Consider the following 27,383-nt stretch of genomic DNA (forward strand, 5'->3'; position numbering starts at 1 on the left):
ATGTTAGTACCATAAAAACACTGGAGGGATGCGTGTGGTCCCTTGTGCCCACAAATCGTCCATAGACAGACTGACTCAAGGGCTGCTCTTCTAAGCACCAGTCTTGGCTTGAATTAGATGAGACAATTTCTATCCCAACTTCCTCACCTCCCACTGCAGCCTCAAAAGTTTCTTGGAATGCTGATTGTGAGCTATTGAGGGAAAGGGAAGGTTAGAAAGTCACCCCCCCCCCCAATTTCCCACGTGAAACTGCTTTCCATGCCAGCCTAAACCTATACCCCAAGGTGAAAGTTGGCCTTCGTAGCCATGGCTCCAAGGAAATCAAATTATCTGGTGGTTCTGCTTTACTAGATCAAGTGCCACTTTTAATGTTGAATTTCTTTAAAAAGAGAACATTTCCTGCCGATAGAAAAACTGATAACATCAACAGGAGAAAAGGACTGCCTTGTGAAGTCAGAAAACCCACAGTGAGCACCAGAGGTATTGCGGAAACTTCAGTTTCATCCCACATTCACATTTGCTTTGCACCATCAGGTACTGATGGGAGAAGATTCAGTTTCCCATCTCAACTATCACAACTGTTCACCTCACAGTTAGGGAGCCTTAGGACTGGGACTGTCAGGCTTCAGTCACAGTCCTGCTTCTCACCCTTCCTGGTTTTTTAACTGACTGAGGCTACCCCCCTGCTTGGGCTGAGGTAATTTCTAGGAGGAACTTAATGGCCTTTGCTGACAGCTGTTCTCCACCAGGACATCAGCCTGGGAAAGCCACAGGGAATCGGATCCAGAAAGCTGAAGCCTGAAAGTAAGGAAGTTAATTATAATAGCATGGCAATTAAAAGACTGCAGGAGGCTGTTTCTATCTTTGCCTTGAAATACATATTCAGTGAAAATTTGATCACTGGGGAGATTAAAACCCCTAGCAATACATGGAAACAACAGGATGTCAGGGGCTCTTGACTCCATTCATAACACAAGAAAAGAAAAACAAAATCCCATGAAAGATACACACAGGTAGTAAAAATGACGTTTAGTAGATTCTGACAGCACAGACTCAGTCATATTAGCCCAAGGACAGGACACTTCCTAGGTCAGGGGACTTCCCTGCCCCAGTTCCCAGGGCATCCCTCTCATTTATTTCCCTCCACCCTTGAGGAAGGCAGAGACTGACACAGAGCTGGCTGGGACTCGTAAGGGGCCACGACCTCTTCTCATTTTGGAGGAAGAACCTGCCGGAGAGGGAGGAGGGGTATGTGTGTGAAGACTTGGTCCTCATTCTTAAGGAACCCAGGTGGCTTCCTTGTGAAACGAAGCACCATATGAGTTGTTCACAGCTTATAAGGAATGCTTCAAGTTGACTCCAGTTCCTCAGAACAGAAGAACCATGGGATCATCACGACTCGGGGAAGGTCACATGGTTCTCCATGTCTGTCTGCACTGCAGTTAACCATAACCCTGGGCACACACTTCTGTTTACCCAGCAGTATGCAACCCAAAAACTGTGTCCCTAAGCTTTGCTGGTATTGTTTTCTTCCCCTGTCTTACTGGCAAGTGTTTAGATTATCATCCTTGTAAACTGTCTTTTGAGAATTCCTCACAGAGGAACATGCAGCTGTACATCTCAAAGTCTTGAAGTAGCACAAAGACACAATCTTGGGCTGCAGCCTGGGCTCGGCTGACCAATGACACCCTGCACACCAGCTAGAAGCCTGGGTTCATGAAGTGATGCAACCGTTTTTGCACCCTGCAGTAGATGCGAGAGCAAGGCCTTGGCTAACTTGCCCCTCGCATGGCAACCATGGCAGCGGCGAGGCAGCAGAACGCTGTCTCTGAGTCCGCATTTCCCTTGTAACAGGCTCCAACCCAAACAGTTCTCTTTTTCACAGTGGTACAAATGGTGTACAGTGCCTACTCAAGATTCTCAAGCATGCACTGTGGGTGCAGAATTAGCATAGGCCATCCCTTGACCAGTGAATGGTCCAGGGGCTTGCTTCACTAACTTACAACTCCAAATGTTACTTTTAATCCTTTATATCTTTAAAGAGAACAGCTTGAGGACTGTTTTGGTCCAAAATTGGTTTGAATAGTTTTAAGCTAGGTGGTGTGTTTTTTAGGGTGTGTGTGTAGGGGGCGGGGAGAGATCCTGCCTGCATATGCAGAGAGCAATCTGAGGAGAACTCGAGCAGTTCCCATGCATGCAGTGAGGCTAGCAGTTCTCCAGAGAGCCCAAGAGCACAGGAGCAGAATCCTGTCCGTGCTTAAAAATCTATGCCTGTCCGTTCTTCCCTCAACCCTGGGACAAAGAAGATTCCATCCAGCTCTGGTTTTTAAGGCTACAGAAATCTCTCGGCCCCACTCTTCAAGCCTGGAAGCACTTGAAACATTCCTTAATACTCCAGAATCCGTGAATAAGATCTCTTGCCAGAAGCCACGTCCTAAACATCACCTTCTGAAAGTAAATTTGGCAGGTAATCCTTAGGTGGCACAGCCATGGTCCAGGGGCTTGGTTTAATTTTTGCCTTCGCAGGTGTGATTTCCTTTTTACATCCCAGTTTCGTGATGTCTGACCTCTCAACCTTGAAGCAACTGCAAAAGAGACTGATCTCAGAGGACAGGGTGGCAGGTGCTCTAGTCTGGAGAAAATAAGTATGGAATCTTGCAAACCAGAAGACCCTTCCCACTTTCACTTCACTTGGACATTTTGAGGGCTGTCACTGCAGGTTTTGTTTTAAAGTACTGTTTAAATCTTATGTCTGCATACCTGTGGAGCAATACAAAGAAAGACAGTTATTACAGCTAATTACACAATGCTTATTCAGAACATCACATTTCTTGGGTCATGTGATCATTAGTATAGAACATCAAAGTCGTCATTTCAAATACCTTTATCGATTCACACACACACCCTGCACTTCATACTCCTATATGTCTGCCACAACACTCAACATGTACATATTAGTGTAACAGCAAACAATTACTGCTGCTTCATGGACCCTCCCCATCAATTGCACATGCATCTGGCTACAATCATGTTAAAGATGCCAACTTGGTGCCTATATAGTGAAGGAAGAATAAGAATATACCTTTAAAAGCAAGCTGCTTTTTTACAACCTAAGAATATAGGCAGAGACTGAAAAGTAGACTTTTAAGAAACTGATACGGAATTTGATGCTCAAGTAAGTTTTCAAAGGTTCTCTATGGAAGTTTTGCCCTCCGACTTTGAAATACTTCACTTATTGCTAGGTGAACCCACTCTTGTGCTACTCATGATTAAACCCATATTTAAAGAGCTTAATAGCATTGAAGATGTTGCACTGATATCAGGCCTTCAAATCAATTAGGTGGAGGGATTCTCATGGATACCTCCTCCTCCTGCATGAAAGCACCTGCTGGCATTTTGTTTGAGAATTTCCTTTGTCCAGAGAGATGTCACATCCCCAAGTTCACCTCTGTCTCCTTAGACCTTTTGCATCAGTGCAGACAGTCAGACTCACCTGGTAAAATTGAAATCTATGGTAGAGAATTGGGCTTGGATCAGGCCCCAGCAAGCCCACAGGAAATGGGATGCCTAGAACAGAAGATGAAAATATCAAGAACACTCAGCTACATTATGAGAGAGAGACAAAATGAAAACTTGCGTAAAAAACAGACACATCATTTTAAGAGCAACCTGGGTGGTTTGAAAGTGCTCTCATAGTATCCAGATGCTTCTTTTCTGGGACTTTTCTCCTCCTTGAGAAAGCAGGCTTGGGCAAAGGCTCATTCTGCTGAACCGGGGGCGGGGGGGGGGAGGGGTGAAGATTAGTAACAGTGCCCATTGCCCATGGCATTACCAACACATATCCCCCCTTCCTAGTGTGAAACCTGCTTGCTCTTTTCCTGAAGTTTACAATTTTTAAAAAAGTATGATAATATCTTTATAAAAAACATGCAATACAATTTCCCACATGAAGCATGAGGACCTTAGGAAGGGGTCAGTTCTGTTAAAAAAAACATTCAGCTCAGGGGAGCTTTTGCTAGTCTTCACTTGTTCCTTTCACATGGAACAATTTAGGAGTAGGTACAGTTTTTCACAGTGCTGTGATGTTGGAGAAACAGCATATGCCGAATTCTGATTGTAGCACTGTAGATAGCATGCATTTTATGTCCCATATGCATCATGATATTCCTGGGAATTTAATTTGGTAATAAGACTGAGTATAGGAAGACAGCATTTGACTTTATCAATTTTGAGATTTCAAAGAACTGACAGTAAGCTTTCCCATAGCTAACAGTTTGAAACATAGTAATGTCTATTCTTTCTCTATTTCTATAACACCGTTCATACAAAAGGTATTTTCACTAAGTATCTTTGTGAGGTATGAACATTTTCTTTTAAAATGTTGGATCTGGTCAGTTAAGAAGCTCTGGGTACTCACATCAGGGATACTATGGATCTTCCTTTCTTCAGAATCTTAAATAAATCAGCTACCTTTGAACTATGGCATATTTTATCTATTTCCTACATGAACATTAAATGTGCAGGCTGCCTACAGATCCACCCCTACTTGGGGTCCCCTTGAATGCCATGCACATGCTTGCAGTCCTTTCCCACCTTTATGTGAGGACAGCTCAAGGTTGCCTTTCAAAAGTAGGAGTGGAAGAATGCCTGCATTGCTTCTCCTCTTCCTGGAAGTAGAACCAGCACCAGTTTTTCCAAACCGCCATGCTGCATGGTTCACCTGCATCTGACAGCCTAACTACCTTTCCCCTGGGGATACCACCAGGTCAGGTTGAGACATGTTCTGGAGTTCTTTATTGCCCAGGCAATACATGGCCCCATTCTGAACCACAATGATGATGCATGGGAAAGGGGCTTAGAATTTCCCCACACATCATTGGTCTGACCTGAAAAGGCCCTATAGAACTGTTATTTGGTAGCCTGGGGCTCCATACATACTTTCTAAATAGGGCAGACAGCAGCTCCTTGGGGCAGTGTCAGGTCAAACAAATGGTACCAGTGGGGTCTATGCCACTGCTCCCCATGTGCTATGGTCCCAATCCCTTTTGGGGCCTGTCTCCCTGGGAAGTTCTGATTTCCAGAGCACATTTTGCAATCATGGAACATTCCTGGGGGAAATGCAATGGGTGCACATACCCTGAGATTCCTCTCAGGAGATGAATTACTCAGGTATCCTCACGTACTGTTCAGAAAGCAGAGGTAGAGAAAAGCAAAAGAAACAGGGATACAACAAGAGATACTGAAAGAAGACAATGAGGAAGTGGTGGCACAGAGAAAATGGTGGGTCAGGAAAGAATAAGAAGCACCCACAATGACTGCTGAGAGAAAAGGGAACATCACAAAGCAATGCAAGGAACCAACAGGGAAGGCCATGGATGGAGAAATAGCGGTCCTCCTGATTTGTGGTGGTACACAATGAGAAAGGAGGGCATGTGTACATTTAGTGGTACAAGGTAAAGATGTGCTGTGGAGTGTTGAGAGGGAAAGAGAACACTTTTTTCTTCCAGTGTCAAATGGTAGCTGACTTACGATGACCCTGTTCAGAGGTGGTTTGCCATTGCCTGCCTCTGTGTCATGACTCTTTGACGGTCTCTCATCCAAATACTCAACAGAGCTGACCTTACTTAGCTGCTAAGAACCGGCCAGCCTGGACTATGCAGGTCAGAATGTGACACAACTGGTAACAGCAAAATCACAGTGATCAAGTCATAACAACAACGCTTTTCTAAGGGGAATGTAATGATGCAAATTGGTTCCATTAATACAGACGGAGACTGGATCTTCTGGGTGACACGAACTGCACACCCTTCCTCTACAGTCTATGTTACTCACGGAACAGTTCCCCTTCTTCCCCACCCTTCCTTCATGATGCAGATACTCACTAAGGCAAATTGGTTTACTTGTACATAGAGGGTCTCTAGTTCTTCTTCAGACACGGATCCATTTCCTACTCTGTTTTTTTCTTTCTTTCCCGGCTCCTCCTGACTCTTTTTCTTGTAGGCCTGTAGGTAATGCCTCAGCCACTGCAGCTGGACCTCCTTGCAGGGATACAGGCTGTAGTCCACTTCATTCAGCCCTGGGAACAGAAGTCGGTAGTTGCCAGAATATGAGACGGGTAGCAAGGATGGCTTGCCAGAGTGACAAAGCCAGTCCTCTCAAGCAACTCAGGTCAGCTTGCTTCTGGGCAAAGGCAGCCATTCAATGGCTTCACAGCTTTTTTTTTTTTTTTTTTGAGGTTTGGTGCACCACTGGTTCATCACTCTGAACTCAGATCGACTGAACTGACTGCCATTCAGGTTGCACAGCTTCTAAATGTGCAGGGGCTAGGCTAAAATGTAAATTGCAAAACTGTTTGGAGAAAGAAAGGCAAAGGTCCCTTGAACCTAGCCATTACGGTTATGTGTTGGGCAGAGTTAGCTGGTTCTTGAGTGCCCTCCTTTGCCACCTGACCACAATCCCTTTCTCCCTTCTGCTTCACTCAGTGGTCACATAACAAGCCAGCCAGTTTTCCACCTGGCTAACATAGCACTCACTCTGGAGAACTGTCTGCACCAAATCCTGCAGGTTTTTTTTTTTTTAAGTCTTCCCGTTTGACCCTGCTTAGCTTCTATGATCTATACGGAACAGATGGTACAAGCAGGGCTCGAAACAGACATGATTAGCCACACAATGATTTCCTGTATTATAAAAGCTCAGCTGGTACAGAATTAATGCTGAGACCGAGCTAATTACATGTAGGCCCTTCTAAAGGAGCTTGCTTTTAGTCTGCCCTTTGAGCTAGAAATCAGAGGAGGAAAATAATCTTACAACAAACTCCAATTACAGTGAAACTGCGAAGTCATTTACTTTACCCAGTTTTGAGAACGGTATTCTTTTTCTCTAGCAGTTTTTCAACTTTAAAAAGCATTTAATTTCCCCCAAATGATGCAGAAGATGGGAGACTTTTCTCCAGGCCAGCTGACCACCCGGCCAGTTCTGCCCAATTTAATAACAGACTGGGAGGCCCTTTGCCTCAAGCCCTGCCTCAAGACATCTCTTCAATGGCAACTACAATTTAGGCAATTTCTTACCTGGCTTTTCTTCCTGTTAAGGACCCAGTGACTTTCAGAAAACCTTAATGTAATTTTAATGGCCAGCAATTTAAATAAAAGAAACAAAAAACCAAAGGCTACATTACGAGGCAGTTCTGAATCCTGCTGGTGCCTTACGTAGTGGCTATGGACAAAGAGCCATTTGGCTTGCTATGCCCAGGCGTTTATCCAAGTGGACCTAAACTTAGCTAGATATCATACAGCAGATAAGATGTTGCTAACAGCCTCTGGCACAAGGAATTTTCTCTGATAGTGTTATTTACTTCCATGCCAGGAAAGGCTTGCCCAGGCCAATGGGCACCCTAGTCATCTCCTGAGCTCTCTAAAGCTCTGGGTTGCCAAATTGGCTTGGGGGAAAATGAAAAATGGGCATTTGAAGCATTTCATCATGTGGAAATAAACAACTTCCAGTTAAACCTCTATTAAAAAGGCATTTTCCTCTATGTCTGCTAGTAATCCTAGAAGAGATACCAGCCTCAAACATGCAGGGCACCAATGATGGACCTTCAATAATAATTTTATTCAGGGTGTAACAAATATTGTATGAACCTGAGGACTTGCATGATGAACCCTCCTGCATTTGAAACCACGCTGGGACAATTAGGGGCACATAAACAGATTAAGCTTCTCTCTTCAGACAAATAAAAGGGAGAAGAGGGGAGATTAGCTCACCTGCAAATTCATTAAAATGATTCCCAATGTCATAGGCTTGATAGTTGTAACCTGTGTATTCATAATCTATGAAGCGGACATGACCTAAAAAAGCCAAGGCAGATAGAGTTGGAAAGGATTCTCCCAAAATGGACAAAGGGGCTCCCCTTGTTTTAAATAAAGAGAGTAAAAACCTCTGTGTATTTGCAACAAACCTTCTGCTTCATTGTAGATTATGTTCTTGCTCAACAGATCATTGTGGCAGAACACTATTGGAGATCCAAGTTGAGAGAGATGCTCCTTCATCCAGCAAATCTCTTCTTCTAGCACTTTAAGACTGGGAATAGGCACTTCTTGATGAATGCTTGGGATGGAAGAGGGGGGGGGGGAAATGGTGCCATGTTCATTTGCAGACAGTAACCATAAGAGGCTTAGCAAATCTCACTAATTAAAAAAATGCATGGTCATTTTTCTCAGACAGAAATGCTGACTCGGTATTGTCACAACAGCGATGACCTCCCCCAAGCCAGTTTCTGAACAAACTTGTGATTACAAGACAAAATTCATCAGGAAACCAGAATTCTACATTGATTTCAAATTATTTATTCTCTCATACACTGGCTAGATCAGTCCTTCTCTCTCTGCCCCTTCTTCCTCTGAAGGGTGATTGTGGGACTTGTACAAAAAAACAGCTCAAGACCAACAGAACACTAAACCTGTGTACTCAACCACTATATTCAACCCATTTTCACCTAGTTTTACTGATTTTACTGAACACGTTTACTGCTCTTCGACAATGCAATTCTTTGGTCTATATTTCCACCTATGCTATCTGTGCCACAAGACAATAGGACAGGGATGGACATTTGGAAGCCTGCAGTGATGTCAAAAGGCATATGGAGTGCCATGTCAGAACTGTAATATGTGTTGGGACACTGGTGGAAGGAAGCAGTTCCACCAGAAGCTCCCTCCCAAAATGATATATATTCTAACCTTTCCACAAGGAAATGTTCAGACTTTTCATAAGGCCTTGATCTTCAGTTTTGAGATTCATATGCTTCAGTTTTGAGATTCATATACTAAATGGCAACCTAATCAAACCATCACCTCAGCCCGCAAGACACTGTTTATTTTGAGCCTGAATGGCCATCACATGGTTTTAAAGCAAAAACAAAACTAACCCTCGCTTTTGACCTCAGGCAGAATGACCTTGCCCCATGGAAGAACTTTCAGCGGCTAGAGGGAGGAAGAATCGCATAATGGTTTTGCCTTTCTCCTGGCTTTCTCCTAAATGCTAATCAGAGCAGAGCAGGATGCCCTATCCCCATGTATAAAATCCACAAAGCTAAACAAAATTTATTAAAGCTGATGGGTAACAAATGAATTCACTAGACTAGAGATTAGCATTTGGCTTTCTTTACCTGGAATTCAGTGTCTTTCTAGAAAACTCTGCTTTCACGATGTTAAAGTATTTGTACAGTCGCTGCCATAGGCAAGGCTTGGGAAGACTCCCATTGGTGTGGATCCTGTGCATCTGAGCCATTTCTTGGGCTACTAGCCTACAATAAATATCAGAAATATAAATATTCAGTGGTCATTTGAAAAAATAAGGTGGGAAAATTATTGCTGGCATTTGGAATCGAAGGCTTTCCTGAATATGGCAAGTAGAAGGATAAGTGCCATACTAAACCAAATTAAGTCCACCTAAGACCACAGACTTCAATGGACTTAGAGTGGTATGACTTTGCTTAGGTCTGCACTATTAGTATCCTGCAGGCTCCGGTTTGGTTTTTTGAAACCCATACATTTACTCAGCAGAATACACTCTGCTAAAACTGAGGGTTGATGCACCTTGCCATTAGGGACAGAAGCCAGAATGCTAATATATCAAAGGTCATTCTTCTTCATCCTCTCCTCTATCAGTGAAAGCAGCCAAAGGACACTCATAGCAATTGTGCGGTCACTGTTCCCTGGTCAAGGCCACTGCTACAACTTCTGCTTACTCAACCAGTCGACCACAGTCTAGGTAGATCAGTGTCCCTGAAATGCCCAGAGGGAGTTTATTTAGAATACACGGGCCAAGCAGAAGGAAGTGCTGCTTTTCTCTCTTTAAAGCAGCAATGCACTGCTGTCGCTTTCCTGTCAACTATTCCAGGTCTTTATTGGTCAGAAGTGTGTGGGTCTAGTTGGAATCCCGGAATCGGAATGCTTAAACTCATCTCTCAAGTCCGCAGCTTCTATTTCAACCAGTGTTTCACCTGCTAATGTGAAGTGTTGAGATTTAAACAATCAAAAACTGGATCATGATACAATGAATAACAACAAAAGCAATTTAAAAGGCTGGAAAAAATTCTTGCTTTCATTTTACATGTCAAGCATCAGTACGCTACAGTAAGCACAGGTGGTGGCCCTTGATTTGTGGCCAGTGGATTATAAGCAGGATACAAATAGCAGAAGCAAAATTGAATGTTCAATATTAACAGGTTCTGTAAACTTATTACTTGGACATTTGCCTGGTCCAAAATGAGATCTGATAATCTGTTACATTCTTGGAAGTCAGGAATCAGACCGTAAACCTCTACTTCATACAGATATTTCAAAAGTTATCAGCAGGCAGAATAGGAAATTGATTGGGGCCAAAGTATTCTATTTACAAAAGGCAAGTGTTTCAAAGTGTTTGAAAAATACTTCATTTTGTAAATACGTTAAGGATGCAAACTTTGAGGTTATCAGTCAGTGGCTACTTAACACCTAAAAAATTAAAAATGGTGAACAGGCCAGGGGATGGCTTATTTCACGAGAGTCATAGCCCAAAAGATTTTTGTACATGTCTGGCACAGCTGTTTAAGGTCATTTGGCAGTAAGTATATGACACCATCACACTACAGTGTCACTGCCTAGTTTAGTTCATGGCTATAGTATGTTTATCAAATTGAACATCATTTGTTCTCACAGAAGCAAAAATAGACCTCTCCAGACAAAATGGAAGTCTAAAAAAACTCATATATGAAAACAACTGCACAATACACAGGATAATTCCTTGCATCAGATTTAAAAAATAAACCATGTAGCTGGCTAATTATGTCGATTTCCTTCTAACTTGAAAGCCAGTACGATGAAAAGCCAATTTGGTATAATGGTTTAAGTGTCAGACAGGACTGTTTTGAATTATACCTCAAAGGATTGTTGTAATGATCAATGGGGAGGGGAGATCTGCGAACCGCACAATAAGTAAGGCAGAAATGTACAAATAAATAGAAGCAACAACTAAAGATACTCCCCAATTTTTACCTCTGTATTTACTTGCTGAAACTTCATTTTTAATTTAAAATAAAGACACTTCACTTTTGGGCTGAGCCTAAATTAGGTATACAGAGATATGGTGCTGGAAGAATTAAGGAAATCCTCTTGAATCAACAGAATGCTCTGCTGTTATCAGAATCATATTATAACTGAGGAGCTGGGTGAGAGGGTGAATGGCAGATGAGGACTTCGTTTAGACTTCTAGATTAGCACAACAGAGCAGAACTGGAAGCATGGGGGAAGTACGGGGGACAATATCTGAAGCACCTTCAGTTGTTGTAGTGATCAGAATTATTCACCTTTTTAGGGAAAGAAATATGACACAAACCTCTCCCATCTCACACACACCTGAATATCTGTGGCTGATGCACATGCTCGGGTCCAAGCGCCTTCCCTTGCACAAATTCATAGCAATAGCCATTTTCAAAGGTGCAGTAGAGACTGGGGGCACAATCATGATCTTGAAGCACCTGGAAATTCCTCAGCTCACTAGCCCGGTCCACAATAAGTTCAGTCTTCCTGCCATAGACCCGTACCAGGACCGCATCCCTCATGTTCTCATCTGTGTAACAAGCCATGAGCTTGTTGGTGATACCATCAGTGAAGAGCTTGGTTGAAGAAGAAACAGAAGATAGTTAGCGGCTAGTGTTGTAACAACCACTGCTGCTGTCATGGAGAGCATTTATTTAACTAGTTAGAAAATGTTCCAGATTTAATAAGGGAAAACCTGCCTGTTCCTTATTCTAAGGGGGACTGTGGTGATGACCTTGGTAAATAAGTACCTTCACATTAAAGATCATGTCTAATCAGGACACCATCTTGCATCTCTGAGGACCTTGGTAATCTAGTTCTGATATCACAGACTTCAGGCTGAAAAATATAGGGAAGTGGGTGCCTGTGGCAGTCACAAACGTATAATTAGGGAAAACAGAGTGTGTTTCATGCAATGAAGCTGAACACATACAAGAACAGAGATCAATGTTAGCGAAGCTTGACAACATTCAAGCAGCATGACAGTGTGTGAGTCGTCCTGCTTCTTCATTCCCAGAGCGGCTGCTGAAGAAGCCACAATGCAACAATCATCGCTGACCAAGAAGACAAGCTTTGGCTGTAGTGTTTGTGATGAAGATGCTACATCTCACAACTAATGCACACACAATGTCTTTGCTCTAAAGAGATAATCTACCACTGGTTCCAATCTCACATCTGCCAAATACTCAAAGGGTTTTAGATGAGTGAGGTTTTCAGTCTACTAGCTACAAAACAGCATTGACTACCCCTGGTTTACTGGGTGGTTGTGAGGATTATAGTATATTAAATATTTTGAATATTTTAAGAGTCTCTTTAAACTGTGGTATGTGTTTGATTTACTATACATTCTGTAGTATTATGCTTCACATTTCTTTGAGCCAGATCTTTGAATCACTGCCACTGGTACCAAAATTTTTTTTCTGGTGTTTCAGCCCCTAAGAAACAGGTACTGGTTGTCCTTGCCTTTCTTGATCATCTTCCTTTGGCTGTGTCTTAATGCTCTCTATTTTAAATAAGACAGTTCTGCCACATTTTCTAGGTCGCTTCTTCCCAAGACTGCTCAAGTGTGGCAAATTCAGCTCCATCCATTTCATGAGAAGACCGTTACATGGCATGGATAGGAAAGGCTGGAAACCAAGGCAATGTATTTCTTAGAACAGCCCAGTTACATTCTGTATTGGTAACCCTTTTTTGAGGTTGTGTCCTGGTATTAAAACATGATTGTGAGATGGATCTCTTGGGAATCTCAGGTTTCAGAAAAAGAGGTAAGATCTGCAATGTGAACTCTTAGGCACCATAAAGACAGATTCAAGTGGGTGGCCGTGTTGGTCTGAATCAGCACAAGAAAACAAAATCAGAGTCCAGTGGCACCTTAAATCTTTGTTGGTCTTAAAGGTTCCACTGGACTCTGATTTTTCTTAGGCACCATTTGGAGACACACTTTTTTGTTAGCAGCAGGGTCAGCAGTGAGAAGAAATGGGATGCTGAAGCCAGTCCATTTAGCAGGGCTGAATGCAAAGGTGTGTTTTATAATTTCACTCTAGCACATTTTTGCCCACTGATGATCAAGACAAGGCAAGTTAATTAAAATATAAGAATTGTAAGGAACTACAAAATAAGAAACTAGGTTCAAAAAACTTGAAACCCAGCCTGGCTTTAGAACATACCAATGCTTATTGTGTCTAGGTAGCATTCCAGAAAAGATGGACAAGCCAAGGACCAGTTTATACAAACACTCTGCCTATGGCCAGTCACTTCACACACCCATCCCACTCTAGACAGCATCATACTTGTGGAGAATCCTTTGAATAGATTGCAGTGAACACAAATCAGCAGTTGATCAAATGTATGCATTCTGCAGTGAGGAAGGGGTCCGTGGCTCAGTGGCAGAACATCTGCTTGGCATACAGAAGGTCCTACATTCAATACTTGGTACCTCTAGCTAAAAGGGTCAGGGAGCAGAAAGACCTCAGCCTGAGACCTTGGAGAGCCATTGTCAGTCTGAGTAGACAGCTCTGAGTCTGAAGGACCAATGGTCTGATAAAGAATTAAGGTATATTCATATGTTTAAGCAGGGGGAAGAGCATCATAAGAGGAAATAGACAGAAGGGACATGATTACGTATGCATATTTTCCCCACCAGTTATTAAAAATTGCCAACAACAAAAAGTGCACCTGGCTGAATTGCTACAAAACTGTTTCCTGAGCACAAGTTGTATGAATTGAGTATGGTAGAGAATTCTGCAAGAATCTCGCAGAAGAAATGGAGTAGCCTTCATAATCAATAAGAGAGTAGGAAAAGCAGGACTGGGATACAATCCCCAAAATGACAGAATAATCTCAGTTCGAATCCAAGGCAAACCATTCAACATCACAGTGATCCAGGTCTATGCCCCAACCACTGCTGCTGAAGAGGATGAAGTTGACCAGTTCTATGAAGCCCTACAACACCTTCTAGAAGCAACGCCAGAAAATGATGTGCTTATTATCATGGGGAATTGGAATGCTAAAGTAGGAAGCCAAAAGATAACCGGGATAACAGGCAAGTTTGGCCTTGGAGTACAAAATGAAGCAGGGCACAGGCTGGTAGAATTTTGTCAAGAGAATACAATGGTCATAGCAAACACTCTTTTCCAACAACCCAAGAGATGACTCTACACATGGACATCACCAGACGGTCAACACAGAAATCAGTTTGACTATGTGGTCTGCAGCCAAAGATGGAGAAGTTCTATACAGTCAATAAAAACAAGACTAGGAGCTGATTGTGGTTCAGATCATCAGCTTCTTGTTGCAAAATTCAGGCTTAAATTGAAGAAAGTAGGGAAAAGCACTAGGCCACTCAGGTATGAACTAAATCATATCCCTGAGGAATATACAGTAGAGGTGACAAATAGATTTAATTTAATTTAAGGAATTAGATCTGATAGACAGAGTGCCTGAAGAACTATGGGTAGAGGTTCGCAACATTGTACAAGAGGTAGCAACTAAAACCATCCCAAAGAAAAAGAAATGCAAGAAAGCAAAATGGCTGTCTGAGGAAGCTTTACAAATAGCTGAGGAGAGAAAGGAAGTAAAAGGCAAAGGAGAAAGAGAAAGATACACCCAACTGAATGCTGAATTCCAGAGACTAGCTAGAAGAGATAAGAATGCCTTTTTAAATGAACAGTGCGAACAAACAGAAGAAAACAATAGAATGGGGAGGACCAGAGATCTTCTCAAGAAAATTGGAGATATGAAGAAAACATTTCATGCAAAGATGGGTATGATAAAGGACCAAAATGGTAGGGACCTCACAGAAGCAGAAGAGATTTTTAAAAGGTGGCAAACTATACAAGAGCGAGCTTAACATCCCTGATAATCACGATGGGGTAATTACTGAGCTGGAGACAGACATCCTGGAATGTGAAGTCAAATGGGCCTTAGGAAGTCTGAGCAACAATAAAGCTAGTGGTGGTGACAGCATTCCAGTAGAACTATTCAAAATCTTAAAAGATAATGCAGTAAAAGTGCTACACTCAATATGCCAGCAAATTTGGAAAACTCAACAATGGCCACAGGACTGGAAAAACTCAGTTTACTTTCCAATCCCAAAGAAGGGCAATGCCAAAGAATGTTCAAACTACCGCACCATTGCACTCATTTCCCATGCTAGCAATGTTATGCTCAAAATCTAGAGATAAAATTGCCAACATATGCTGGATCATGGAGAAAGCCAGGGAGTTCCAGAAAAACATCTACTTCTGCTTAGAATAATAGAATCATGGAAGGGGCCATACAGGCCATGTAGTCCAACCCCCTGCTCAATGCAGGATCAGCCCAAAGCATCCTAAGTGTATCCAACCTTTGCTTGAAGACTGCCAGTGAGGGGGAGCTCACCACCTCCTTAGGCAGCCTATTCCACTGCTGAACTACTCTGACTGTGAAATTTTCCCCCCTGATATCTAGCCTAAATGATATTTTATGCTTCATTGACTATGCTAAAGCCTTTGATTGTTTGGAGCACAACAAATTGTGGCAAGTTCTTAAAGAGATGGGAATACCAGAGCATCTTATTTGTATATTGAGAAACCTATATGCAGGTCAAGAAGCCACAGTGAGAACCAGGCATGGAATCACTGATTGGTTCAAAATTGAGAAAGGAGTTTGGCAAGGCTGTATACTGTCGCCTTGCCTATTTAACTTGTATGCGGAGCACATCATGAGAAAGGTGGGGTTAGAGGAGTCACAAACTGGGATCAATATTGCAGGGAGAAATATCAACAACCTCAGATACGCAGATGATACCACTCTAATGGCAGAAAGTGAAGAGGAACTAAAGAGCCTGTTGATGCGGGTGAAGGAGGAGAGTGCAAAAGTTGGCTTGAAACTCAACATCAAGAAAACAAAGATCATGGCATCCGGCCCTCTCAATTCCTGGCAAATAGATGGGGAAGAAATGGAGATAGTGACAGATTTTATTTTCCTGGGCTCCAAGATCACTGCAGATGAGGACTGCAGCAAAGAAATTAAAAGACACTTGCTCCTGGGACGGAAAGCTATGGCTAATCTAGACAGCATCCTAAAAAGCAGAGGGCCATTCCGCACCAGGATCTATGTTGCAAAAACGCCATTTTAAATAGTGGAATTCGTCGTTATGCATACCTGCCTTTGTAGTGGAATCCAGTTGCGTTTCTATCATTTCCCACAGGTTTCCGGTCTCGGCAAAAATCGCTAGCCAGGAAGCGATATTGCCGAGCTTTGTCCCGCCCCTGGCCGTCAATCAAACGAGCAGCCAATGGGCAGCCGTTATCATGCTCCCAAAAAGCCCATTTCCCTTTAAGGCAGGTTAAAAAAAACACACACACGTTGCACCGAATCTGCGTTGATTCGTTGCAACAGAGAGACCAATCTAGCTAGCTGGTGGTGTTTGAGCTGCCGTTTCATCGTTGCAACGCTCCCCCCGAGTGAAAAAAAATCCCCCCCCCCGCACAGGCGCAATTTTCAGCCGAAAATAAACGGAAAAATAAAGGGAAAATAAACCAGCAAACGGGGCTGTGTGTTGTTTGGTGCTTGGTGACTTAAAACAGCTCTGGGGAGAGACTGCAGCCGGGGAAGCCTCGCTGGGTAAACGAAGGCTCGCCGGTGCGTTGATCTCTGCTCGCTCCGGTTCGCCGGAAGATCAGAGGAGAGAGCCAGGGGGAGGGACTTTGCAGAAACCGCAACAATGGTAACGCACAGAACTTTCCCACTAGTGTTGCAGATTGGTTGCAGGAGCGTAGCGCTTTCTGGAGGGTGAATCCACTTTTTGGAATTTCCCTGAAAGCGCTACAACGAAGCGCTTTTTGCGGATCGCTTTCAGGAGTGTGGCAGATTGTCAACGACATTGTGCATAACTGCAAATTAGTAGCAATTTCAATTTGCCACACTCCTGCTACAAAGAATCAGTGCGGAATGGCCCAGAGACATCACCCTGCCAACAAAAGCGCGTCTAGTCAAGGCTATGGTCTTCCCAGTTGCAATGTATGGCTGTGAAAGTTGGACTGTAAGGAAGGCCGAGTGTCAAAGAATTGAGGCTTTTGAACTCTGGTGCTGGAGACGACTCTTGTGAGTCCCTTGGACTGCAAGGCGAAAAAAATGGTCAGTCCTAGAGGAGATCAGCCCTGCCTGCTCCTTAGAAGGCCAGATCCTGAAGATGAAACTCAAATACTTTGGCCACCTCATGTGAATGAAGGACTCGGTGGAGAAGAGCCTAATGCTGGGAGCGATTGAGGGCAAAAGAAGAAGGGGACGACAGAGAATGAGGTGGCTAGATGGAGTCACTGAAGCAGTCAGTGCAAACTTAAATGGACTCCGGGGAATGAGGACAGGAAGGCCTGGAGGATCATTGTCCATGGGGTCGCGATGGGTCGGACTTCGCACCTAACAACAACAACAAGAGAATTCTTGAAAGCAGTGCTCATCACTAAACATAATAAAGCTAAAGTTGACAACTTACTCCCTACCTCATTGGCCTTCCCTGGAGTGTGCTGCCACTAGGGAGAGAGCACTCTCCCAATTAGGGCCAATCATGGGGCTTATCTGTTCAAACTGCATGCAGATTGGGAGAGTGAACTGTCCCAACAAGTGCTGCCAATAGGAAGAAATAACTCTCCCAATGAGTGCTAACATAGGAGGAGAGCACTGTCAGATAGGGAGAGAGCACTGTTGCAATCAGAGCCAATCAGTTCAAATGGTGTGCATACAACTCACTCCCTACCTGATTGGCCCTCCCTGGGGGTGTGCTGCCAATAGGGAGAGAGCACTCTCCCAATTAGGGCCAATCATGGGGCTTATCTGTCATCTTCTTTCTCTTCCTGCTGCTTGCTGGGTAGAAGAGGTGCTGGCCTCTCTGAAAGACCCTGCTGCCGGTAAGTTGCCCCATCCTCAGCCTCGGGCAAGGGAGAGAAGCCAGCTGCTTCTTTTGTCTACTGTGTTGGTTTCAGGTTTCAGCTCCCTGCTGGAAAGAAGCACAGACAAGCTAATGCAGGAAGGCAGAGAGAATCAGTATTTCAAAAATAGAATACCAAGGAACAGTCAGAATGCAATGAAAGTCTTAACTCAGTCCAGAGAGTCAAAAGTTCATTCAGGCAGTCCAAGAGCATCAGTTGATGGAACAGGTCCACAACCCAGGCCTCCCAGCCTCAAATTAGTATAGGCTGGCAGCAGGCTCACAGTCCTCACTCTGTGATGACTCACATTATTCCACAGTCAGCAACTATCGTGCTAACATGGGATGGTGCTTTTTAGACTGGAGCGCTCTTCTAGCACATTATTGGCCTTATCTGGCTCAGGTGAACCACGTAAGATGACAAGGCAGGGAGCTGCAGCTGTAGGCTGGGCAGAGGAATGAAGAGCTTAGAATCTAAGCTCTTGTTTGTCTGCAGCTCCATTCCCTCCTGCTAGTCAGAGCTTCCTGCCTGTTGAACATCTGGCTGGCTAAACTCATCCAGCTGGGGCTTGGGTTAAGCTGGGAGCTCCTGGCAAGACTGCCTCTGAGGAGTCCTCAATAACAGGACCTGGGATAACACTTCTCCATGGCCTTGCAACTGGCCACTGGAGTACTCTTTGCTTTCTTCTCCATGGCCCTTGGAAGATGTAGAGGGGATGGGAAGGAGGCAGCTCCCCCATGGCCTTCCTTACCCAACATGGCCTTTGGGAGATGTGGGGGCGGGGGCAGGAAGGAGGCAACTCCCCAAAGCCTTCCCTGCCCAGCCTTCCCTTTGGGAGATGTGGGGGTGGGTGCAAAGGAGGCAGCCCCCCCCCCACAGCCTTCCCTGCCCAGCTTGCCCTTTGGAAGATGGGGGTGGGTGCGAAGGAGGCAGCCCATCCCCTATGGCTTTCCCTGAGCATCCTGCCCTTTGGGAGTTGTGGGGGCAGGAAGATAGCAGCCCATCTGCCCTGCAGCCTTCCTGGCATGGGAAGGTGATAGCCTTCCCCTCCGTGGCCTGCCTGGCCTTTGGAAGATGTGGGTTTGGATGGGAAGGTGGGGACAGTGGTGACCAGTGTAGACACTGTTGTATGGGGGAGGGGTTAGGAGGGCCAATGCTCCTCCAAAGCAACTGTTTTCTCAAGGAGAACTGATTCATTCATTCCTTCCCTTTTCCCGTCCCTCCCCCATGTTTCTCTCTTTCTTTCACTATCTCTTTCGTCCTGTCTTTCATGTTCCCGATAGTTTCCAGTCACCAACTCAGAATTTAGCAACCCAGCTATGGAGGAGGAGTCAAGAATCAAACTCAGCTCTTAGATGTGGAAAGGTGTATAAATTCTGGGCAAAAGTAAATGTTGTATTCCTGGGTGCAACGTGCTTTGCTTCTAGTATCTTCCATAATTCAGAAAGCCATTCCTGAATTTGGCAGTGAGTTTGGCCTTAAGCAAACTCTCTTGCCTCTTTGCAAGGGCATAAAGAAGTGTTTGTGTGGGTTCACTGGAATTCCAGATCAATGGAGACGTCTCTGACAAGGACATCCCTTCCATTGTTTTGATGGCTCCCTGTAGATGGACAGCGGGTTTTGTTCTGTCCTCTACCCGACTTGGATGGCTGCCTCAGCATATGGAATTCTCCCTTGATTTCCCATTAGATTATTCAAAATTATTACATTCGACAGCCCAGCTCTCGCCATGTCAATATCACACCATTGTTACCAAGTCAACATGTGACCCTTGGGCATTTTTTGGAAATCTTACCAGCAGATATTTGTGGGCAGGGGAGGTACAGCATCAACAGCTGTCAAAATACACTGCAAGTGCCTGTGAGAAGAGGTAACAAGAAGCTGAAGGTGTTCCCAGGCCCTTCTAAGAGCAACTGCTTCGGCACTCCTGAAAAGTACTGGTATTATAAAAGGCAATTTTGCCAGTGCTGAAATCATATTTTCATCTGAGTCACACCGAGGTTGGTAAAATGAGTACCCAGCTTGCTGCTGGGGGGTAAACAGTAATGACTGGGGAAGGCACTGGCAAACCACCCCGTATTGAGTCTGCCATGAAAACGCTAGAGGGCGTCACCCCAAGGGTCAGACATGACTCTGTGCTTGCACAGGGGATACCTTTACCTATATATATGGGTGTGTGTGTGTGTGTATATGTATATATATATATCTTTGTTACACTCCAGCATGGCAAATGAACACATGAAATTGCCTATTACAGACTCAGACATTGTTCCATCACGGTCGGTACTGTCTACTCAGACTGGCAGTAGCTTTCCACAGTTTCAGACAGATCACCTACTACTAGATTTTTTAACTAGATCAAATCTGGGACCTTCTTGTGAAAATGGACACTGTGACCCTGAGCCACAGCCCCTCCCTGTCTAGGCTGTGCAAATTAAAAGTCATGCCCTATGAATGCATCCCTGCAACTGTTTTATTGCAGTACCCCCATTTTGGTGACCTGAGTTCTGGCTCTGTTTTAAACTTTTGTTTGCTATAAAGCTTCCCAAGAGGTTTTCCTGTGGGCCTTAATAGGATTACTGATATTTATCCCCCTTGCATGCCAAGACATGAATTTTAGCAGCTTAACTATCAGTCCCCAATTGCCCTATGTAAATATGATTCTTCTCATTGAGCACTGCCATCCTACAGGAAAATGTTTGTTCTCACTGTGTGACACCTGTATCTCAGGTAGCATTTCCGGACTGTTTAATTTCTACCTGCAATTTGCTGAATACAAAACAACCCTCTATATCCAGCTAGCTTTATGCTCAACCTCAAACACAGTAGCTGATGCTGAGTCCTTAAAATTTGACATTTCAGATTTGCCTTCTCACCAATCCCTAATATTTTCAGAAACCAGTAAGTGTACAGTTCCCAGTACTTAGAGACTGCATTTTTGCCACTAATCACTGTATTTAAGCCATTTTTCCCTCAAATTTACATGAATCTTTCTTTGTCTATCACAAGACCACCTTGTGGCATTCCCAGACCTGAAGCTATCAGAGCTCCAATTATATTGGGGCCCGTCTGTTAGAGTTGCTTAATCTTGGGTGGGTTTTCTTCTATTCACTCCCATGGGAGACAGAAAGTTGACTAGTCCATGGCCTCCTGGTTTAACATCCTTTTCTTCATATAGTCTGGTGTGAAGCAGGAGTCCTGAATACTCCAGTAGGTGGTAGAAAACATGGCTGAAGGTTTGAGGAACATCTTTTTGGCCCCTGAAGAGGGATCTCTAGCTCAGTGGTCCCCAACCTGCGGGCCGCGGCCCGGTGCCGGGCCGCAAAGGCCATGGCACCGGGCCGCGGCTCCCTCGCCCCGCCCCCGCAGTAAAAAACTTCCCAGGCCGCAAGCTTGCGGCCCGGGAAGCTTCTTACTGCGGGAGGCGGGGAGAGGGAATCAGGGCCGGGCCGCGCCTGTGCGGGCCACGCCCGCTCGGCCCGATCCGCGGCCGCGCCCCGATCCGTGGGCGCGGCTCGCGGGCGCGGCCCGGGTGCGGCCCGATCCGCGGGCGTGGCGTGGGCGCGGCCCGCGGGGCGCGGCCCGATCCGTGGGCGCGGCGTGGGCGCGGCCCGCGGGCGCGGCCCGATCCGCGGGCGTGGCCCGCACGGGCGCGGTCCGCGGGGGCGCGGCCCGATGCCCTGCCGGTCCCCAGCCTCGGAAAGGTTGGGGACCACTGCTCTAGCTTACAGAGCTGTAAGTGAGGGAGATGATCCATTGGACTGGGATGTACCTGTCTTAAGACTGTTGTGCCTTGATTACATCTGTCAGGCAATCTAAATAGAAACTTGAGACACTGTCAGCTTGTGGTATGGCATTATTTGTTGCAAACCTTGGCCTGTGAACTCTGACTGGAACATTCAGTCTTTTACTTGCCAATTAATTTTGTCTTTCTCCTCTCTTGCATCAGTACACACAACTCTTCACCATCCTGGTGACCACAGGGCTGGGCCAGAATTGCAGAAATAGGCAACATTTTCAGGGATGGATGAACAGGAAAGAAAGTGGGGGGCATTTGCAAGCCTGGCAGTTTGTTGGAAATACAGTTAACATGAAGCAAGAGACGGAGAACAGACTGTTTCCCCTCACCTCCTGGGCTGAGGGCAAGGCATTGCTCTACTCCATTTCCCAGGAAGGAAGGAGGGGAGAAAACCATGGCACGCCTTCACTTCAAGTCTGACAATGCTGGGGAAGAGCTGTTTTCCACAGACACAAAGTCTTGGGCATGCATAGATGGGTAGAGTCTCTGCCCTAAAGAGCTTACAGTCTAATTTTAGCCCGTTCTTTCCTGACTCTCTGCAGATGACCTTTACAATTTATTTTCACTCTGCTTTTTCTGTCTAATTATACTTGACAATTTATAAATTTGTAATGATCCTTCTGCCACCAACTCTCCACACTTGCTGAGAACCTGCTTGCTTAGGGCACCAGGCCAAATTGGGAGAGCTCAAAATGTAACCAATTCTGCTAATCCACAGCACCCTTTATATGCAGGCTTTGGAGCCCCCTACAGATAACTGTGGTTCCTGTCCCTCTTTCCAAGGGAATCCAAAAGGTGGTACGTCTTAGTGGCACCTGCAGCTTCCGACTGGAGCTGGTATTCAATGTGGCCCACACTGTAGGTTTACTTCAGTATTAAATTGGAGCTGGAAGATCCCAGGAGCAATGCTTCTGATGCTGGCAAGGTGACAAAGATAATTTTGAAATACAATATAAGAGTTTTTCTTCTTTGGGGCAAAAATAGCTGGACAGAATGTTTATGTCAAAGGCAGCATTCGCCAATGCAAGGGAGTAATGGCTAGTTGTCATTTTTCTTCTTAGCACGGAAGCAAGACAAAGCAAAACAATCACCAAGTTTTCATTCCTCACTCAATGGCATTAAATCAAATGGAAAAGTACATCTCTGCTTTAACAGAGGAATAAGCTAGCCTGCTGTCGCAATTATGAGCACCTTGTGAATTGTGTAAGGATCAACCCATCTAGGCACCAACAGTGCCATCCTCTGCAGAGTTGCCCCCTTCTAAGACCACTGAAGTTAATGGTCTTAGAATGGTCAAACTCTAATGGGGATTGCGCTGCCAGATGTTAAAATCAAGCCTATTCCATGCCAATGTGAAAGTATGCCAACTATTTCAAAGAGAACTCAGTTTACTCAGGAGCTAAGCAAACTACAGTTCAGGGCTTCAGATTATACAAAGACTTGAAATCCCCCCCCCCCCATTACCATTTGTTAGTAATGCTATTGGGCTTCTTAAACGATGTAGTTTAGGGCTTCAACATGTCTTAGGAGCAGGATCTGAAAGGAACATTTACCCAGGTTTCTTCAGCCCAGGTCTGAGGCAAACGGAAAACAATTTCCCCCTTCTTAACTGGGCAGATTGCTCAGCACCCCAATTTTATCTAGGGATCCAACATGCTGCCATTGAAGTCTCTATGTCCATTGGAGCAAAGCTGCACTTTGTGACTCGGAGCAAGAATGTGCCACTAAATCCTTTGAGCCAGGGACTGTGTGTTCTGCTTGTAACAAAAGGGGGCTTTCATTCATTCAAAAATGCGTGCCTGCCAGTCTAAACAGTAACAGCAAATACATTTCTCAGATTTGCACTGCTTATGCAATGTCAAATGTAACCACACAGAACCACTGCATGGCTCCATGTGCACTAATTACCACAAACTCTCTTTTTGTTATATCTTGATGTGAAGTACAAAAGGAAGTCTTCCAAGACCTGCACTTCTACAGAAGCTCTCTTTTGGGGGATCTCAATGGGCATAATTTCATGGCAGCTTCTCGTGCTTTTGGCCAATGCTTTCATGCATTTGAAGTACCAGAAACAGTACCGGTATATTGCTTTGGCTATAATAAGCTCATTATTCCCCAGGGGATGTGCCTGTATTACAGTTTGTTACAGCAAAGCCAAAAAGGAGTCCTGTGCTCAGTTAAAGATGAACAAGTTAGGTACTCCCTAATAAGCTTTTGCGAGCTTGATCAGATGAGGACAGGGTTCTCCCTAGGCAGCAGCCAGGCCAAAAGGCACAGATACAAGACATACCATCTGGGGACATCAATATAAAACTCAAAAACTGAAAAAGTGATCCTGATACCCCTTTAACAACTACATGTTTTATTGCAGCTTATCCTTTGGTGGACAAAAGACACTTATCAGATGTGCAAAGTATGTCCTCATGTGGCAGACTATAGACAGATGCAGAGAGACAAGAGTGTCAACAGTATGGCAATACAGTTTTCACCTTTCAACTTTCCTGTGCAAAGATTCTTCAGGCATCTGACAAAGTGGACACAAAGGGGGAAAAAGTCAGTTTTTACAGTGCCACAAAATTCCTTTTCATTATGCCCTGTTACTGCCAAGTTGACAGGTGGATGAGCCTGCACTGACTTGTGCACAGATTCCAGATATAATCCCACTTTGGAAAACCGAGTTTGCCTCCCGGACCTCAAGAAGTAACTGCTTTGAACTGGTTGACATTGGATAGAGAACCACATCAATTCCAATTATGTTTTACAATCACGTTTTACACTTTGGCTTGACTAGAAAGAGGCTGCAACTGTCAACCCCCTTTAACATGAAGCACTGTTTCCCACTGACTCATGCACAAGCATCCTCCTGAATAGACTCCATGCTTAAACCAAAGCACAGTGCTGAGCATACTAACCTATCTACTTGTGAATCAGTTTATGGTGATCTCTTCAGAATCTCTATTTTTTTTTGGGGGGGGGGGGAATACTGGAGGAATTTAATGTGACCTACACCTCTAACCACTGAATTCCTACTGGAGCCATGGTACACTGGAAGGGTGGCAAAGATCCATTCTGACTGCATATACATGATGGTGCTATTAGGAGTACCTAATTCCATGTACAGTGCACCTCTGGAGGTTTTTAAAAAGCCTTAGGTGTGGGCCCAGTTCACCTCCTTCCAGCTTCAAGCCCAATGCAGACTTGTTGAATGTCGTCCATTCATTGGACTTCCTACCCTTCCCCCAGCCCTGTTTCTTCCAATGCCTTTCCCTTGATTCCAGAGACGCTCCGAGTCCGGCCTCCCCCCGGCCCCCGCCGGGAGGATGCTTGCCACGAAACTCTGCGCTGCGGCTGTACCTTGGTCTTCACTCGCGCCGTCTCCCATTGTGGTCTCAGCTTGCGGATCAGCTGCAGAGCCCCCGGCAGGACGTTCGTCTCATCCACCGCAATGCCGATACTCGGGATGGCCGGGTAGCCCGTGCAGACGTGCTGCTGCTGCTGCTGCTCCGCTCCTTCCTCCTCCATGCCCCATGGGCAGTCTGAGTACAGGTCGGCTCTCTCCAGACGCGGCGGGACGGCGTTAGGGGGCAGGGAGGCACGGCAGCACTGCCTCAGCCAGCAACTCCTCCCCCTCAGCAACGGGAGGCTTGCGAGGGCGCCCATGTGGAGGGGCTGGGACCGGGCGGGGAGGGAGGAGCCAGCCCGCACAGGAATCCATGAGTCACTCTCGCATCGCCGCCTTTTCTAGAGCACCGGCCTCTCATTGGAACGCTCAGGGCGGCCCGGATTGTGATGTCAGAGGGAGCGAGCGCTCTCAGTGGCCGCAGGGAAGAGAGGCCAGCCTATCCTTGGAAGGCAGCGGCTCACTATAGAGCTGGGGAGATGCTCCAGGCGCCGAGGTGGTTGCTGGTGTCGCAGCCGGCCGGCCCGGTAGGCAGCGCCGCGGTTGCTACACAGCACTTGGTGACCCCTCAGCGACGCCGGGGAATTTAAGACGGCTGCTGCGATGAATGAGAGGCCGGGGGAACCCGGTGCGCTTTTAGCCAATGTGAGGCTGTGGAAGCTAAAGCGAAATCGATTCAGGCGGGTAGCCGTGGTGTCCTCAAGCATCCTTATTCCGATGGACTCAAACTTTGTTCCAAGCTAAATAGGGTCAGCATGAAAAACAAAACCTGGGGACCAGTCAAAACGGAGCAGGCAGCTAAATACCAGGTGTGATGGATAGGGATTCAACCCGGGCAGCTTATCCCAGCAAGGCTTTGTACTGATGGGTGAAAGTTCACCTGTCTAATCTCTGGATGTCATGCAAAGGTGAATTACAGCTGCCACCTTCATAAGTACCATATTTGCCAGCGTATAAGATGACCCCCCCAACATTTCCGCTCAAAATACAGAGTTTGTTATATACCCGCCCCGCCCCTGCATCTCCCTTTGACTGGCACTAGTGCACAAGTGTGAGCTCTGCATAGACAAGGGGCAGGCCGGAGTGCCGCTGCTTCCCACCGAGCAGAACGGGCCGGTCACGCCAAAAAGGCTGGCACCGCTGTCTCGCTGCTGATGCTTGCCGCAGCCATGCTGATGACCCGCCAGGGCCGCGCTGGATACTGTGCGATACTGGATGGTATGTAGAATGAGGTGGGTGGGCATCGGGAGGCCACTATGGGCAGCTATGTCTATCCCAACTGAAGGGCACCCGGCGTATAGGACGACCCCCCACTTGGAGGCATGTTTTTCAGGGGGGGGGAGTAGTCTTATACGCCAGCAAATACAGTAGCTGTCTGGATCAAGGCAAATACTTTGGAATGTTCCCGTTGCCTATTTCTGCCATTCAGTTTGTTCTACCAGCAGATTTGAATGATTCTTAGCTTCGCGGTCACTTTTTTGAAATAACTTCCAAGCCTAGCTGTTTTGTCTCTAGCAGTTTGACAAGCAAAAACAAGACAGATGAAGATCTTCTGGCTGTGGTGAGAAAGCTGCACTGCTGAAAGTGTGTCCAGAAGTATACACTACAAGAGTGCTGAGGTTTGGTCTGACATTTGAAGAAGACCTAATCAGGCATATCAGTGTTCCATCTAACTCAGTGCTGTCTGTTATGACTAGCTGCAAATTTTCCAGGGGCTCAGATGTAAAAAGTTCTTGTTCACCTCTTTCTACTTGAGATTCTTTAATCAGAAATTAAACCTGAGCCTTCTGCATGCAAAGCTGGTGCTGTACCGCTGAAGCACTACCCTCCCCAGCATGTAGCTTTTTAAGGGGCAAGGGCCCTAGTCAGCAAGGATTGGGGCAACAGTAACAGCACACATCTTCAAGGCATTTGTGAAGGAGAACATGCCATGTACATCTAACCTTTCAGACTATATGCTCTTTATAAATACTTCTTTACTGTAGACAGAGGCCAACCACTGATGGAGCACAGGCCATACGATCCGGGTGGAAGTTACTCATTGGAAAAGGTACCTGCTTTAGTTTCACTTTCCACATTTCTAGTTGATTAGTTTCCCCCAATACATTGATTAGTTAAACCAGCTATATTCAAAATGTTCATGTGTATCTGGTTCAAGACAAAGGCATTTTGTTTTGAACCGTAGTCACTCCCAAAGT

At 45.4% G+C, this 27,383-nt stretch overlaps 1 protein-coding gene across 1 annotated transcript; it reads right to left on the reverse strand.

The window, feature by feature from the left end:
• Nucleotides 1-1,014: 1,014 nt before the first annotated feature.
• On the reverse strand, nt 1,015-25,525 carry ETNK2 (ethanolamine kinase 2). Its single transcript, XM_077334640.1, has 8 exons — nt 25,140-25,525; nt 11,394-11,653; nt 9,164-9,301; nt 7,958-8,106; nt 7,764-7,847; nt 5,883-6,076; nt 3,494-3,567; nt 1,015-2,760 (listed from the first exon to the last, which is right to left on the reverse strand). Exons 1-8 carry the CDS (start codon nt 25,443-25,445, stop codon nt 2,688-2,690), a joined length of 1,278 nt encoding a protein of 425 aa, XP_077190755.1. The 5' UTR covers nt 25,446-25,525; the 3' UTR covers nt 1,015-2,687.
• Nucleotides 25,526-27,383: the final 1,858 nt, after the last annotated feature.

The sequence above is a fragment of the Paroedura picta genome, chromosome 4 (genome assembly GCF_049243985.1).
Source record: "Paroedura picta isolate Pp20150507F chromosome 4, Ppicta_v3.0, whole genome shotgun sequence".
Classification (NCBI taxonomy): Eukaryota; Metazoa; Chordata; class Lepidosauria; order Squamata; family Gekkonidae; genus Paroedura; species Paroedura picta.

Coding starts and splice junctions, on each gene's coding strand:
- ETNK2 (XM_077334640.1), bottom strand. CDS start 25,445: ATGGGCGCCCTCGCAAGCCTCCCGTTGCTGAGGGGGAGGAGTTGCTGG. Junction 9,302..11,393: donor CATCAGCCACAGATATTCAG/GTGTGTGTGAGA, acceptor TATTTATTGTAG/GCTAGTAGCCCAAGAAATGG. Junction 3,568..5,882: donor AAGTAAACCAATTTGCCTTA/GTGAGTATCTGC, acceptor CTTCTGTTCTAG/GCATCCCATTTCCTGTGGGC.